Here is a 17,976-nt window from a genome sequence, read left to right on the forward strand (position 1 = left end):
TATAAAATACACAAAAATGACACTAATTGTTATTTCATAGTATTGTTCTTTTAGAGGGCCAAACATTTAATGGATTCATTTAAAAACACTGGATAAGTCAGCTGTGAGCATAATTGATGGGAATCTCTAACACGCTTGCAAAGGGTACAAAACGCAGCTGCACGTTTATTAACGGGGACACGCAAATGAGAACACATTACACCTATATTGGCTTCCCTTCATTGGTTGCCCGTTCATTTTAGAATTGATTTCAAGATTTTACTTTTAGTTTTTAAATCATTAAATAAGATTGGTCCTAAGTATCTTTCAGACCTATTAAAGCCATATGCTCCATCCAGAGCACTTAGGTCTGCTGGGCAACTGCTTTTAGTATCCCCCAACGCAAGATTAAAGAGCAGAGGTGACCGTGCCTTTGCAGTAGCGGCCCCCAAACTCTGGAATAATTTGCCTTTGTACATTAGGCAGGCTCCTTCACTTGCTGTTTTTAAATCACATTTAAAAACATATTTGTATGGTGCAGCATACAACGCAGTATGAGAGTTACCTGTTAGGAGTTCTTTTTAGTGTGTTTTACTAATTATTATTGTATTTATTGCATTTTTATTACTTTTATTTAGTTTTTATTTTATTTATTTATTTATTTATTATTTATTATTATTATTATTATTAAAATTATTATTAGTATTATTATTATTATTATTATTATTATTTTATGCTTTTTAGTTCTATTGTTTACTTTATATTGTTTGTACAGCACTTTGGAGAACACCTGCTGTTTTAAAAAGGTGCTCTATAAATAAACTTTGATTTGATTTGATTTGAATCAGTCAGCATATCCTTACATTTACATTTCTGGCATTTAGCAGACACCCTTATCCAGAGTGACTTACATTTTATTTTCATTTATACAACTGAGAGTTAAGAGCCTTGCTCAAGGGCCCAGTAGTGGCAGCTTGATGGACCTGGGATTCGAACTCATGACCTTCCGTAATCTGTAATCCAACACCTTAGGCACTATGCTAAAACATCCCTAAACATTACTAAACAGTTGACTTTATTACAGCCTTCAGGTGTTGATTGAATAGAAAAAACTATTTATTAACATATATATATATATATATATATATATATATATATATATATATATCTATATATATATATATATATACGTATGTATATATATATGTATATATACATATATATATACATACGTATATATATATATATATATATACGTATATATATATATATATACGTATATATATATATATATATATATATGCATTTATAAAGAATGAAAGATACAAAGAAATACAATTATAAATAAAATAAATAAAGAAATGTATAATAAATAAATAAATGTACTAATAGATAAATGTATTAATTAATTAATCAATTAATCACTTAATTGATTGATTAAGTGATTACTTAATTAATCAATCAATCAATTGAATGAATGAATGAATGAATGAATGAATAAACAAACAAACAAATAAATAAATAAAATGGATAATAAACAAATCAAATTAATTAAATGTATAAATAAATGTATAAATAAATGTATAAAGGTATAAATAAATAAATGTATAAATAAATGTACAAACAAACAAACAAACAAAGAAACAAACAAACAAATAAATAAATAAAATAGATCTTGACAGTTTGTCTGAACTTTTATTCTAGATTACGTCTCATAACACGGAAGTTCTGTCCGCCACTAAGGTTGGTTTCACATTGTAGAAGGTGGTTTAAAAGAGCAATGTAACCGGGGCGCTTTGCACTTTTCGGGCTTGTTTTAGTGGACACATGGCCACCGGCGGCTCCCCGCTCAGGGCTTTCACGCGTCTGGCGAGCGGAATGACGCGACGACGCTGCGCCACGTCCCGGAGGAGCGCGAGCTCAGTAAGACCTTCAGCAGCACCACATACACCGACTACTGAATGTCACTTCATCTCTCAGTACATGTCCTTACAGCCTCTTTTATACCTTAATGTTGATTCTGATCTGATTCTGATTCCTTACATGACAAACATGGACACGCGTTATAGTCTGGGCTACTGATTGTTTGTTTGTTTGTTTGTTTTTTATTTATTTATTTATTTATTTATTATTATTATTATTAATCTCCAACTTGAAGGTCGCTTTCAGGAGAATCGAGTAAATAATCTAATTTATTACATTTAAATGATCTATTATATTAATTTATTATGTGGTAGCCTAGTGGTTAAGGTGCTGGACCAATCAGAAGGTTGTGAGTTCAATTCCCAGGTCCACCAAGCTGCCACTGCTGGGCCCCTGAGCGAGGCCCTTAACCCTCAGTTACTCAGTTGTATAAATAAAAATAGAGATAAAGATGTAAGTCGTTCTGGATAAGGGTGTCTGCCAAATCTAAATGTAAATATCCCATAAAATAAAGTATAAAAAGAGAAACACACAAACAGGTCATTTGTGTGACTGATAAATGATTTGCACCCTGGTTTTTGGAGTTTATAATCAAAATATAGAAGCAAATGTATAATCCAGGTTTCTGCAGCATGTCTAAATAGGTCTAAAACTGATGTAGTGAAATATTTAAGCTGTCCAGAAAAATTAATGGGAAAAAAATAATACCAGGAAAGAACTAGAAAGACTCGTCATTTAAAGGGTAGTCAGTGGACATCAACTCCTCACTTTATCTTCTTAACAAATGTTTGTGAACTTCAGATTGTACGGAAGCGTATTGTATTCACTTGAGGAAAAAAAAATCTACTCTCTTTTTCTGAATTAATGAGTTAATTATCTCAGAATTATGAGATCATTTTTCATAAAAAAAAAAAATTGTTCTGTTTTTCTGAATTAATGAGATCCCTCAAAATCCTGCCAGGAGCTCTATTTTAGGTGGATTGCATGGAAGTAAACATGTCCCGCCTTTCAAGTTTAAGGGATCTCGTTAATTCAGAAAAACAGAGCAAAATAATTTTTTTCATGAAGATTATTTTCATAATTCTGAGATAATTAAGTCGATAATTCAGAAAAACAGAGTAGATTTCTTTTACTCAAGTGAATGCAATACACTTCCGTAAGATTCAGATAAAATAATAGTGTTTATTGATGTACAAAATAATAATTCAGGTGTCTGTAAAAATGTCAAGATGTCTAAAACTGATAACTAAAAGAAAAGACAAGTTCAGGTTAAAACAATAAATACACTTTTCCAGTAGTTTCTTTTTTTCTTCTCTCTTGCTTCTTGTTTGTCTCTGTTTAACCTAACTGCATTATTCCCCAATTCCTCACAAGTGTTCGTGTACTTTTAGACATGATTAATTCAGATCATATTTTAGGAATTATTTATCAAAAACAATCCAGATTCTGTATAAAACCTGTCAGGGTTTCCTGCTGCATTACTCCTCACTTTAACTGCTGAAATTCAATCAGATAATACAGGTTTTTGTAAAAAAAAAAAAAAAAAAAAAATACAATCTTCATCTTTTTTTTAAATCCTGCCAGGTCTTATTTTTTCCTTGTTTTTTGTTCGTTAGATGTTTAACATTTCTTCTTTACCTATTTTATTTTGTTTGGTGTTTAACATGTTTTTTGTTTTGTTTTGTTATTCTACAGTACTATTTCATCTTTCACCCCTTTATTTTCTCTTGCTTTAGGTTTTTTTTTGGAATTTTTGAATGAAAAATTTAGATAGTTTCAGCTTTTTTAGGCATTTTTAATATAAGATAAAGCTGAAAGCATTACTCCTTACTTTTTCTCCTAAACTAAATCCCTGAATTTGTATTAAAACACATAATAAAATGTAAAACTAAAAATATAGACTGATTAAATTGAAGTAAAAATTGTTAGAACATTTACATTTACAGCATTTGGCAGACGCCATTAATCCAGAGCAACTTACATTTATACACCTGAGGAATTGTGGGTTAAGGGCCTTGCTCAGTGGCCCAGGAGTGGAAGTTTGGTGGCTCTGGGATTGGAACACACACACACACATGCACACACACGCACGCACACACGCACACGCACACACACACACACGCACACACATGCACACGCACACACACACACACACACACGTATACACACGCATACACACACATGCTCGCATACACATACACACGCACACACACACACATACATACACATGCACACACACACACACGCACACACGCACACACGCACACACGCACACACGCGCACACACACACACACACACACACACGCGCGCACATACACGCCCACACACACGTGCACACACACACGCGCGCACACACGCACGCACACACACTCATGCACACGCACACACACACACACACACGCACACACACACACACGCACACACACACACGCACACACACACACGCACATACACACACACATGCACACGTACACACACACACACTGTTTGCATAAGATGTTGCTTTATAATCCAACATTAGGTCCGGTATACTGCGCTCCTCATCACTGTACCTCCTCTATCTTATCTGGGATATGAAACACTCCGGAAATCATCTTGTTCAACTGTGGTGTTTGCACGTGACAAAGGTACAGCTTTAAAAATGACACACACATATCTAAGCTCACATTCATGAACAGGATATGACAAGATAAAGGAAATATGCTTAGACAAATGAATTAGAGACAAATGAATTAGAGACAAATGAAATTGACTCCAGTGTCTCCTTTTTTTCCTTCTGTCCAGCTGAGGAAGTTGTAGAACAAGCTGATTATTTATACAGCTGTGGAGAAACAGAGAAACTTTACCAGCTCCTGCTACACTATAAGGACAGGTAGGTGATATCTTAGTATTTTTTTCTAAAATAGGAATGAAATTTCAGTTCAACAACAATTCAGTTCAACGTCTTTTTTGTAGCGATTTTAACAGTCGACATTTTCTCCTAGCAGATTTGCAGAATCATAAAAAATCAGAAGAAACCTTAAAAAGTTTGAAATAGACATTTATATTTATACCTGGAGGGGGCACGGTGGCTTAGTGGTTAGCACGTTCGCCTCGCACCTCCAGGGTTAGGGGTTCGATTCCCGCCTCCGCCTTGTGTGTGTGGATTTTGCATGTCCTCCCCGTGCCTCGGTGGTTTCCTCTGGGTACTCCGGTTTTCTCCCCCGGTCCAAACACATGCATGGTAGGTTGATTGGCATCTCTGGGAAATTGTCCGTAGTGTGTGATTGTGTGAGTGAATGAGAGTGTGTGTGTGTGCCCTGCGATGGGTTGGCACTCCGTCCAGGGTGTATCGTGCCTCGATGCCCGATGAAGCCTGAGCCTCACAGGCTCCCCGTGACCTGAGAAGTTCGGATAAGTGGTAGAAAATGAATGAATGAAGGATTTATACCTGGGGGTCCCAAGCTCCCAGGTCAGAGGAGAGTAGCAGGTCATTTACCACTTTAACCAGTGCTGTCTCTGTGCAGTGATGAGGCCTAAATCCTGACTGGTGCATTTCATGTTATTCATATGGAGGTCTGAGCATAACTGCTGTGCTATGACCTTTTTTAGTATCTTGGAGATAAAGAGTAGCTTTAATGTAAATGGCAATAAAAGTTCAGTTCAATTTCATTTCATTTGTGTAGCGATTTCTTCAGTGATCATTGTCTTAAAACAGATTTGCAAACTTATAAAAATTCTGGATACAAACGACAATAGAAATTAAAAATAGAAATTTATATTTATACCCAGTGAGCAAGACTTAGGTGAAAAAAAACTCGATTTAAACTTGTTGTCACTGTCTTGCTTCATTTTCTCTATTTGTTGATGTTCACTGTTTCATGGTACATCTAATGTTTTAAAAAAATTTAAGCTGTTTGAAGATCGTAGCTTTAACAGTCAGCCGAATCCAAAAGGATGTGAAGGAACTCGGAAACAAACAGCTGATCTTTATTTGGGGTTAATCAGAATCGTTCTAATCAGAATGCTGTATGTTCAGGAGGATTACTATGCTGAAGGGTTACTACTGAACAGGAAATTACAATTTTATTGGTCACATACGCATGCAGTGTACGACATGCAGTGAAATGTTTTTTTTATGTCTGTCTGTGTTATAAAAGAATCATATAGAGTAGTGTCAATTAGGGCTGGGTTAAATAAAGTAAAAAAGATAAAAGAGGTCAAATAGAACTAGATTTGTAAAGTTTGTCGCAACAAACTTTGATGTTGGCTTTGATGATGCAAGTATTCGCAAAGGCCGGGGCTTTTTGGAGGCGAGTGGACATAAGGGTCAGTGTTACTTTTGGAAGCAAGTAGACAGAAAGCTAGGGTGCCAAAACATTTGGCGGTAAGTGGAGACAAGCTTGTGAGATCATCAGAATACCTGCGAGGAAGTTCCCCTCATTGTTTTGAGTATTTTGATATATGACATGTCAATGTTGTAAAAAGTTTTTGGATTTTGCGTATTTTGGGGGCGGGGCTGCGGGACAACCGAAAGGCCAGTCGGTACACCAATTTAAACCTTTGTTCAGAGTATCACCCTAAAGGACCTGGCTGAGTTTGGTGTAGATAGTTCGAAAGATTGGTGAGTTATAAACCTCCAAAGTTTATAATGGGAGTCTATGGGAAAAAAGTCCACTTTGAGACCCGGTACCGGAAGTACCGGAACTCGGATCATTTTTGTCTAAGCTTAAATAGGAAAACAGAATGTTGGCTTCTACAAAGCCAACATAATTAGGTACAGTGTAAGTCAGGGGTGTCAAACTCTGGCCTGCGGTGTAATTATATTTGGCCCACGAGATCATATCAAATGTGCATTACAGCTGACTAGCCGCATGCTCCGCTAATACTACAAATCCCAGAATGCCTTGCCACTGTATTGACGCGTAGTCATGAACAGCAAGCGGCCCTCATTCTCTGTTGACAGTCGTTAACAACCATGTTACAGTCACACCGGGCAAGTTAATTCCACCCTCCACAAAAATGGCCAAATGAAAGATGGACGAATGTAATGTACGAATATAAAGGACAGACCTGTTTGTCTTGTGTGCTGACGGAGCTAACGTGTCTGTAAAGAAAGAATATAACATAAGAAGACACTATGAAACGAAACATTATGAGATGTATAAGGACCTGGATGTAAAACAGAAGCTCCAGAAGGCGGAGGAGATGGAAAAAAGTCTGGTTTCCCGGCAGACTATGTTCATGAAAGCAAAATAAAAAGTGAAGCTGCTGTAAAGGCTGTAAAACTTTATTGTGGCAGCAGAGATTGCAAAATCTGCCCGGCCCTTTAATAAGGGAGAATTTATCAAAAAGTGCCGATGTGGCTTTTATTTCAAATTAATTTTCTTATGTGTTTGTAATATCAAGCTCTGGTTGTTCCAAATCCTGTATTTAAGCAAAACTAAAGTTTGTTTCCATATGAAAAAGGTTGAACATTACAAATCAGTTGCAGTTCATTTTTCGATAAATATTCAGTTTGGCCCGTGACTTTATCTCAGTTTTAGATTTTGGCCCACTGTGAATTTGAGTTTGACACCCCTGGTGTAAGCCGTTGTGCAAAATAGAGGTAATGAAAAATAAAAAAAGACTGACCAGTAGAAGATAAATAGACAAAATATATTTATCTGATGATCTGTTATGATTGGAGGTGATTGGATTATCCTGAACACAGCCACACCTCCAATTATAAAACGTTTATCTTTTTTTTGTTGATTACGCAGGTAGGTTATAGTAACGTTTTTGTTTTTCACCTGAAATGTTTCTAATTTCACACTGACGTTGGTTTAAACGTTAAAAAGTTGATTTAGTCCTAGATTTATCTGGGTTTAATTTTTTTTTTTTTAATACAAAATCTTGCCATTTTAACATCTTGACATTTTTTTTTATCAGTGTGTTTGATGCCAGACAGTCAGAGGAGTGTTTACTTTCAGGTCCAGAGGAGTGTTTACTTTCAGGCGACGTCCTTTAGTACCCTCAGAGCTGGCAGCAAAGAAATTCTGCATAAAAAAGAGGAGGTATTTTAGTGGCTTCTGGAACTTGCTCAGGTTACTAATGTAACCCAACAGACAGACACGAGATCTAGATTTAATCTCTAATCAGTTCGAGACCTGGGAAAGTTTAAGGATATGGATATACTCTTGTCAAAGCTCGAAACATTTTGATTCATATAACGCTGACCGATTAGTAAAATTAATAACAATTAAAAAAGAAAAATGGAAAACTGGATTAGTAAAATCTCTCAAAAAGTTAAGCATTGTAAAAATCTGAATTTATTAAGACCTTCAGTTGGAAAGGATGAAAAAAAGGAAAGGGAAATGGGAAAATAAAAAGAAATGGAAAAGAAAAAAATGAGAAAGTAAAAGGAAAAATTGGAATGGGGTAAAGAGATAGGAAAAAGAAAAGGACTGGACTGGATTCTTAACCCCAGGGGCACAAAATGGGGTCGTGAGATCTCACACTCTGCAAAATCCCCCTAAAGGCACCACCTCCAAGTGATGGAAAAGAGGCTAATTAGTCAATTAAAAGGCCAGAGCTTTTTTCTTTTTCTTTTTTTTAGCACAGTGAAGTACGTCGAATGTTCAGGTGGCAGCGTACCAAATTCGCCGAGAAGAGATGAGGTAGCGGAAAAAATAAATGGCAGCGAAAAAAAAAAAGTCTCCACTTCAACATCAATGCTCTTCTGCAAATTAACCTCCGGTGAAAAAGTAGCCAAGAGCACTTGGGTTCTGAAGCAGGAAAAGGATCCAAAACACACCAGCAAGTTCACCTCTGAGTGAAATGAGATGAATAAATGAATTAAGGTTGTTTTTTAGTGGCCTAGTCAAAGTCCGGACGAATTACAACGATTCTGCAATATAGAGTGGGCTAAAACTCCTCCACAGCGATATGAAAGACTCATTGCCAGTTATCACAAACACTTTGAGTTATTGCCACCAAAGGTGCACAACGGGTTATTAGGTTTAGGGGGCAGTTACTTTTTCACACAGGCTCAGACAGGTTTGAACAGCTTTTTTTTCCCCTTAATAAATGATGTCATAATTTAAAAACTGCATTTCGTATTTCTTTATCTTTGTCTAGTATTCAAATTCGATGATCTGAATCATAATTGAGGCAAACATACAAAAAGCTAAAAGATCAGCACTGTTTATTGCACAGACTTGTGCTATAAACAAAATACAGTCTTACAGCTTCTGCCACTAATTTTATTTTCGCAGAGAGTTGAAAAAGGCATTTCTATGCATCTTTATTTAGTGTGTATGGTTGTGTATGTGATTGCTTGAAAAGAAAAAAATCCCATTTCCAATAATTCAAGACACTCAATTCGATACAGTCTAACTAGGTGATGGTCATACAAACCTCCATAAACATCAAACGAGGCAAAATTGATGCCCCGTTATTACCTTTAACCCAGAAATCACATGAATCGAATGCTTAAAATCGCCTGCTCTACTGGTCCCACCATCTCTCGGGGTAAGAGTTAGGCACACATCGACTCTGTTCTGGCACCGGGGTGGTGGAATGAACTTCCCCTAGATGTCTGAACACCGTCTTCAAAAGATGAGTGAAGGAGTTCCTCTTCCTGAAACACTTAAACTAGCCCATATTTTCACTGTTTGCTTTATGTGTATATTAAGGGAAGTCGTGGCCTAATGGTTAGAGAGTTTGACTCCTAACCCTAAGGTTGTGGGTTCGAGTCTCAGGCCGACAATACCACAACTGAGGTGCCCTTGAGCAAGGCACGAACCCCCCCCACTGCTCCCCTGGGGTGTGTTCACGGTGTGTGTGTGTGTGTGTGTGTGTGTGTGTTCACTGCTGTGTACTGTGCTGTGCACTTTGGACGGGTTAAATGCAGAGAACGAATTCTGAGTATGGGTCACCGTACTTAGCCGTACGTCACGTCACTTTAAAAAAGCCCTGAACAGAATTGATGGTATCCTGAGTCTGTAACTCAGTGAACCTCTGTTAATTTACGCCAAATGCTGTAAATGTGTTCAGTGTGTGCTGTGCAAAGTCCTAATGTTTTGTTTGCTCCTCTCTGTCATTAGCGATGATGCAGAATTTCTGTGGAGGCTTGCTCGAGCGTCACGTGACCTCTCGTTGTTGCCGCACATCACGGCTGACCAGAAGAAAAAACTCACCTATGAGGCATTGGACTATTCCAAAAAAGCACTGGAGAAAAATGAAGCCTGCTTTGCTGCACACAAAGTACGACACCTGCTTTAGTGTTAGCTTTTTAATTATTCTTGCTTTTCATGGGAAAAAAAACAAAACAAAAAACTCCCTTTTCTTCTTTTTTTTTTAAGTGGTATGCTATCTGCTTAAGTGATGTAGGAGAATACGAAGGGGTCAAAGTTAAAATCGGAAATTCCGTCATCATCAGGGAGCATTTAGAGGTAAGGCGTCCATGCTCTGAAACTTAGACAAGAAGTAAAACTACTCTTCTGCCATATCACTATGTCGTTATTGATTTTCATGTAGGGTGCCAATATTTCTGGGTTTTTCTGTATGCATAATTTAAAGCATGCAAAAATTAGGAATGTGTGTGTTTTTTATACACAGAGGGCAGTTGAGCTAAATCCAAAAGATGCCACTTCTTTCCATATTCTGGGATATTGGTAAGTTCATGGCTGCTGCTGGATGAAGAATCATCACTTGATGGATACGGTGGAAGAGAACATGGCTGAGATCAGGTTGGATTTGTTTGTTTCTTCCTCAGGTATTTTGCCTTTGCTGAATTGCCATGGTACCAGCGTAAAGTCGCCGCGGTTCTATTCGCATCGCCACCGACTGCGACATATGAAGAGGTAAAATTCTAAGCAGAACTACTTCTAGACATTTTATCACCACTTCAGTATAAAGAGAAAATCTACGTCTGACAAATAAGAATATTTGGAAAAAAAATTCCTGTTTTTTTAAAATCTGTGCTTTTAACAACCTGGAATTAAAATGGACTTCTTAAATGGGCTGTAGTCTGGGCTTTGATTAAACTGACTTCTGCCCTATTCTCAAGTCTCTTGCAGACCAGACCAGGGTTTGTGCAAGGATTGCTTTGTATTTTGTCCAATTTCCCAGTTCCTGCTGATGAAACTAATATTCATTCGTTCATTTTCTACCGCTTATCAGAACTACCTCGGGTCACGGGGAGCCTGTGCCTATCTCAGGCGTCATCGGGCATCGAGGCAGGATACACCCTGGATGGAGTGCCAACCCATCTCAGGGCACACACACACTCATTCACTCACACACACACACACACACACACTATAGACAAACCTATCATGCATGTCTTTGTACCGGGAGAGGAAACCGGAGAACCCAGAGGAAACCCCCGAGGCACGGGGAGAACATGCAAACTCCACACACACACAAGGCGGAGGCGGGAAACGAACCCCCACGCTGGAGGGGTGAGGTGAACATGCTAACCACTAAGCCACCGTGTCCCCCCTCATGAAACTAATATCTATAACATAATGCTACCACCACCATGCTTCAGAGTGATGAGTAATGTTGGGTTTCTGCAGATTGTTTCAAGGGTAAAAAGTTTTGTTCTCATCATGCCAGTTTCCACCACACAATGTTTACCGATTTTCCACAATGCCTTTTTGGCAACTCCATCCATCCATCCATCTTCTACCGCTTTATCCGGGGCCGGGTCGTGGGGGCAGCAGACTAAGCAGGGATGCCCAGACTTCCCTCTCCCCAGACACTTCCTTCAGCTCTTCCCGGGCATAGTCCCTCCAGCATGTCCTAGGTCTTCCCCTGGGCCTCCTCCCGGTTGGACATGCCCGGAACACCTCCCAGGGAGGTGTCCAGGAGGCATCCAAAACAGATGCCCGAGCCACCTCAGCTGACTCCTCTCGATGTGGAGGAGCAGCGGCTCTACTCTGAGCTCCTCCCGAGTGACCGAGTTCCTCACCCTATCTTTAAGGGAGCGCCCAGCCACCCTACGGAGGAAACTCATTTAGGACGCCTGTATCCGGGATCTTGTCCTTTTGGTCATGACCCAAAGCTCATGACCATAGGTGAGGGTAGGAACGTAGATCGACTGGTAAAAAGAAAGCTTCGCCTTGCGGCTCAGCTCTTTCTTCACCACAACTTTGGCAACTCCAAACTGGATTTCATATGGCTCACCTCCCCTCCATTAAACCCAGGTTTGTAAAGTGTCCAGGCTGTCGGTTGTCCTGTAAACAACAACTTCTGTCTGTGCTTTGGAGCTCTTCAGCCCCTTCACAGTCTGCACTGGCCTCATGGTTGCCATTCTGACTAATTAAGTCTTCAACTAATTAGACCACAGCAGTGAAAAGTGAGGGTGAAGAATTATTACCCCAGGCCTCAGCATTATGGGTTATAATTTTGTATAGTTTCATGATATTATGTCAATGAAGTCCATTTTGGTTCCAGGTTCGAACACTAGAAAATTGAAAGAATAACTTCTGCGAGACACCGTACCTCTGGTCTGAGCATACGTTTTTTGATTAATAGGCCTTGGCGTTTTTTCTGAAAGCTGAAGAAGGTACAGTACCAACACCTTTCAGTTTATTCAAGATATTTATTCAATAACTTAGATATTTAACCCACAGCATATTAATGATAGTAGCTAAAGACAAAAAAAAAAAATTTTCCCTTTCTCGAATATTTTTAGTGGACCCAAACTTCTATAGCAAGAATCTTTTGATGCTTGGGAAGACATACAGCATGCTGAAGGACCAGGGGAAAGCTCTTCTTTGGCTTAACAAAGCACGGGACTATCCTGCCATTACAGAAGAGGATAAACAGGTTGGAAAACTCATTAGAGTAAAATAGACATATCACAGTGCTGCTGAATTCTTGAATCCGATTGGTCGGAACGTATTGATTTGTTTTCCATTACAGCAGCACCGACAGTAGTGATGACTGTAATTCAGAGCCCTGATTTATACTCATGTGGTCAATTATTACCTTCACAACCTTAAACGTTAATCCTAAATAAATAAAAATTGTCATCAGTGGCAAATCTCTGGGAAATAATTCACTTCAGGAAGATTTCTATTGTTGATTATTCTCCTACAAGAGTACACCTAACATGTTTTATTGCATAATCATACACATCCCCCCCCCTCTAAAATTATTTATTTACCATTTTGATTCCCAACAGGTTCACAAAGAAGCACTCGATCTCCTTAAGCAGCTAAACAGCTGAAAGGATCCATCAACACCACAACTAGCTCCTTAGATTTAATTTGCAATGGCCTTAACAGGGAACAAGTAACATTTTATTGTAGACATAATAATAATAATAAAGTGTCAGTGACTTCAATGAATCTGTCTGTAATGTGATCAATTTTCTCTGCCTGAACTACTCGGGTCACGGGGAGCCATCTCAGGCGTCATCGAGCATCAAGGCAGGATACACCCTGGATGGAGTGCCAACCCATCACAGGGCACACACACACTCTCATTCACTCACGCAATCACACACTACGGACAATTTTCCAGAGATGCCAATCAACCTACCATGCATGTCTTTGTGTCTTTGGACCGGGGGAGGAAACCGGAGTACCCGGAGGAAACCCCCGAGTCACGGGGAGAACATGCAAACTCCACACACACAAGGTAGAGGTGGGAATCGAATCCCCAACCCTGGAGGTGTGAGGCGAACATGCTAACCACTAAACGTGTCCCCCTTATATTCAGCACAAGTTGATTAAATTAAATACGAGTACTTTTAGACAGAATATCCATAGGGGCCTTTTCCATCTTATACAATATATGGAAATGGTTTGTGGACACCTGACCATGACACCTGTTTGTGGATCTTCCCGCAAGCATTGACATTTCATTTACAGCATTTGTCGGATGCCCTTATCCAGAGCAACGTACTTTTATCTCATTTATACAACTGAGCAAATAAGGGGTTAAGGGTCTTAGTCAGGGGCCCAGTAGTGGCGGCTTGGTGGACTTGGGATTCAGACTCGCAATCTTCTGGAAACATTTGGAACACTGTAATGTTACAGCATATAAAGCCATTCTATACACTTGTGTTTTTTAATTTTTTAATTTTGATAGGCTCAGAAATATTTCAGCATGCCAATTCCCCAGTGCACAAAGCTCCATGAAAACACAGTGTGTCAAAGTTAGTGGATGAACTTGAGTGTCCTGATTCTGACTCAACCCCACTGAACACTTTTTGGATGAACTGGTACACAGACTGATCCCCAGAACTCCTCACACATCATGGCTGAATGAACAGAAATCCTCACAGCCAAGCTCCAACATCAGGTGGAAAGCCATCTCAGACATGAGACGAGCTTATTATAACAGCAAAGAGGTATGAATCTGGAATGAAATATTCAGACCCTCTTCCATTTTGTCAATTTTGTTATGTTGCAGCCTGATACTACTATTGTTCAAATTCCTTTTCTCTACCTCATAATGACAGAGCAGAAAAAGCTGAACTATTACATGTACATAAGTTTTCATTAAAGCACTCCTGGCAGCAATTTCAGCCTGGAGTCTTTTCTCGTATGCCTCAACAGGCTTTGCATACCTGGATTGGTGGAATTTCTGCCGTTCTTCTTTGCAAATCCCCTCAAGCTCAGTCTGGTTGGATGGGGACTGTCGATGGCAGCCATTTTCAGGTCTTTCCAGAGATATTCACTAGGGTTCAAAGTCAGGGCTCTGGCTGGGGCACTCTAGGACATTCACAGAGTTGTCACTAAGCCATTAATGTATCATCTTGGCTGGGTGTTATTGTCATGTTGGAAGGTGAACCTTTGGCCCAGTTTGAGGTCCTGAGCAGGATTTTATTGAAGATATCTTTGTACTTTGCTCCATTCAGTTTTCCCTTAACTCTGACCAGTCTCTTAGTCCCTGCTGCTGCCACCACCATGCTTCACTGTTGGAATGGTATTGGGCAGGTGATGAGCAGGGCCTGGTTTCCTCCAGACATAACGTTTATTATTGAGGACAACCAGTTACATTTTGGTTTCATCAGACCAAAAGAATCCTCCCCAGATCTATAAATTGCAACAATCCTGTCTCAGAGCTCTGCAGGCTGTTCGGCAGTGACCTTGTTTTTAGCTCCGATATTCATTGTCAGCTGAGGTTTTCTATAGAGAGGTGTGTGCCTTTCCATATTATGTCAAACCAGTTTAATTTACCACAGGTACACACGAATCAAGGTGTAGAAACATCTCAGCAACCAGCAAGAGACATGGGAAGCACCTGAGCTAAATTAAAGTGCTGTGTCCGAGAGTCTGATCTCTTGTGACATTACGGTATTTTTTTTTTAATACATTTAAAAAATTTTAGAATTTTGTTTTCACTTTGTCATTATGGGGTGTAAATTAAGGAGGGGTGAAAAAAAAAGACTGCAGCATAACAAAATTAAAGACATGAAGGGGGTCTGAATACTTTCCGAATCCACTGATGCCCCTTTTCCACCGAGGCAGTTTGAGTGCTGGTTCGGAGCCTAATTTAGAACCAGTTCTTTCTTTTTCGACAGCCAAAGCACCGGCTCTGAACCAGGAAAAGTGGTTCTTAAGTAGCACCAAAACGTTGCTGGTCTAGACTTAAGAACCGCTTGTGTCGGGAGCTGGGGGCGGGGCTAGTGTTAGCACCTTTGATAATGTACCTAAAGTTTACTAATGTTTAATACACTTTCACTTTACCGCAATATGATCAATTATCAGCACACATGATAGTAGGTAGCTACATGTTAAGGCTAACTTATTTCTGTGTTAATGATAAAATAACGTTATGTACTTTCTCGATTACAACCTCCGTTTATACAGAGTACACGGAGCTGCACGTACACGTTGGATTCACCGTGTTTAGATGCCAATGTAGGTTCACAAAGCCATGAGCATTAACAGTAAAGGAACATCCACCATTGTTGATGTCGTGTTTACCGCTGCTGCGCTAACGTTGCTGGGACACGTGACACGTATACAGTGACGTCAGACTCGGCTCTGTGACGGCTCTATAGCCGATGGAAAGGCAAACCGGTTCTTAGAAGGTTCCCGGTGGAAAAGAGGCATATATGGTACCATAATGGCCAAGGTGTCGGATTGCACCGGAAGGTTGCAAGCTAAAATTCCAGTTCCACCTCCACTGCCTGGGCCCCTGAGCCAGGCCCTTAACCCTTTGTTGTAAAATATAAGAAAACGTAAGTAAAAAATACACAATACACTGCACAAACTTTAAAAAGAAACATTTTAAAATCTATGCTCTTGCTTAAATAGAAAATGTCTTTATTTCTAATGCACAAATAATCACATACTGGCATTTCAGTTGTTTTTTTTTTTTAAATGAGGGTACAATGGATTTTTTCCCGTTTTGTAAATGGCAACATTTCATCCTCATTTAACAAACTTGAACAAGTTAAAAAGTGACGTCGGTTAGTTACATCGTTTTTAGTTTCAAGCTTCGTACTCCACAGTCGGAAATGTTCAGTGTTTGCTATTGTAGCTGTTTTTCACGATCTGTGTGTTCGCGTCGTCGATGAAAAAAAATAAAAATAAAAAATACGGGTGAGGAATAAATGTAAGGAAACAGAGGTAAGATGAGTAGAGCTGTGAAAGCCTGGCATAGAGGCTTGAGACACACACACACACACACACACACACACAGGTGTCAAAAACTAGATGTCCAAGACAAACCCATGGCTGTTGGCCATTGAGAGCAAGTGCATGGTGGTCTGTTAAGGGTCGATTTACAGAAAGGAAAACTCCATCCTGAAATGTGTTGTTTTGGGCTGTGGTGCGTTTATTATTATTCCTGTGAGACTTATGAGGTTTGTCTTCCTCGCCAAAATCACAAGGGGACAATGCTGGGCATTTTAACATTCATTCATTCATTTTCTACCGCTTATCTGAACTACCTCGGGTCACGGGGAGCCTGTGCCTCCCTGTGGTGTAAAAGTAACATTTTATTGTAGACATAATAATAATAATAATAATAAAGTGTCAGTGACTTCAATGAATCTGTCTGTAATGTGATCAATTTTCTCTGCCTGAACTACTCGGGTCACGGGGAGCCATCTCAGGCGTCATCGGGCATCAAGGCAGGATACACCCTGGATGGAGTGCCAACCCATCACAGGGCACACACACACTCTCATTCACTCACACACTCCGGACAATTTTCCAGAGATGCCAATCAACCTACCATGCATGTCTTTGGACCGGGGAGGAAACCAAAGTACCCGGAGGAAACCCCCGAGGCACGGGGGGAACATGCAAACTCCACACACACAAGGCGGAGGCGGGAATCCAACCCCCAACCCTGGAGGTGTGAGGCGAACGTGCTAAGCACTAAGCCACCGTGCCCCTGGCATTTTAACAAGGAGAAAAAACCTCAGTTGCACGGGATAACTCCGATATTGCTTCTTAAAGCGAAATAGCAGGATCTTCCGGATCACCAATTTCCAGCACTCTCATATTCTCGAGATGAAGTAGTGCAAACCTCGGCACAAAGGCTGGAATCTGCTGGGTGGTGATCTATAAGATGACGATGGCTTTGTGGTGTTTAGTATCTAGCATGGAAGCAGAAGCTTTGGAAGCTGATCTGTTTAAACAGAGTATACAGACGAGTAAGAGAGCGGATTAAAGACAGGATTGAAGAAAAGGATTAAAGCGCCGCTGCATCGCTCTCTTTAGCTACAGATGAAGCGAGGGAATAAATCCCACTGCTTTGAAAGAGACTCAAACTGGGATTTCTTTACAGGGTGGAGTTTTCCTTTCACATTTCACATCCTCACAGCTCAGGACACAGTGATTTTTTTGCCACAGTGATCTTGTGGTCAGTCCCCACAAGCATGTCGATGAACACGAGGATTCCGACGTGCGTCCGAATCCGATTCTCTAATCTAACGATCTGATGAATCTGCAATTCATTGTTTCTGCTTCAGAGGAAAAAAAAAATCTGGTCGGATTTAAAACTTGATTCCTAAAAGCCGAGTGAACGACGGTAGACGTTTCAAGCAGCAGCGTTTTCGCTCAGCCTTCTAGCTTCTCTAATTATGCTAAAAATAAAAATCGTTCCGGTCTCCGCAGTAGTCTAACGATGGATCT

At 39.7% G+C, this 17,976-nt stretch overlaps 2 protein-coding genes across 7 annotated transcripts in view; one reads left to right on the plus strand and one right to left on the minus strand.

Moving 5' to 3' along the window:
- Positions 1-1,692: 1,692 nt before the first annotated feature.
- Positions 1,693-13,224, plus strand: rmdn1 (regulator of microtubule dynamics 1). The gene is made up of 10 exons (XM_027149958.2): positions 1,693-1,902; positions 4,425-4,530; positions 4,688-4,775; positions 9,970-10,129; positions 10,228-10,317; positions 10,484-10,539; positions 10,641-10,728; positions 12,407-12,437; positions 12,567-12,700; positions 13,059-13,224. The coding sequence occupies exons 1-10, from the start codon at positions 1,807-1,809 to the stop codon at positions 13,101-13,103; spliced, it is 894 nt and encodes a 297-aa protein (XP_027005759.1). The 5' UTR covers positions 1,693-1,806; the 3' UTR covers positions 13,104-13,224.
- A 2,908-nt stretch (positions 13,225-16,132) lies between these two features.
- The window catches only part of LOC113644388 (NEDD4-like E3 ubiquitin-protein ligase WWP1), a 40,420-nt gene continuing 38,576 nt past the window's right edge, over positions 16,133-17,976 (minus strand). For all 6 annotated transcript variants that reach the window (XM_027149183.2, XM_027149181.2, XM_027149182.2 and 3 more), the window contains one exon: positions 16,133-17,976. This exon is cut by the window's right edge and continues 909 nt beyond it. The gene's annotated coding sequence lies outside the window, so the exon portion shown is untranslated.

The sequence above is a fragment of the Tachysurus fulvidraco genome, chromosome 3 (genome assembly GCF_022655615.1).
Source record: "Tachysurus fulvidraco isolate hzauxx_2018 chromosome 3, HZAU_PFXX_2.0, whole genome shotgun sequence".
In the NCBI taxonomy this organism is placed as follows: domain Eukaryota; kingdom Metazoa; phylum Chordata; class Actinopteri; order Siluriformes; family Bagridae; genus Tachysurus; species Tachysurus fulvidraco.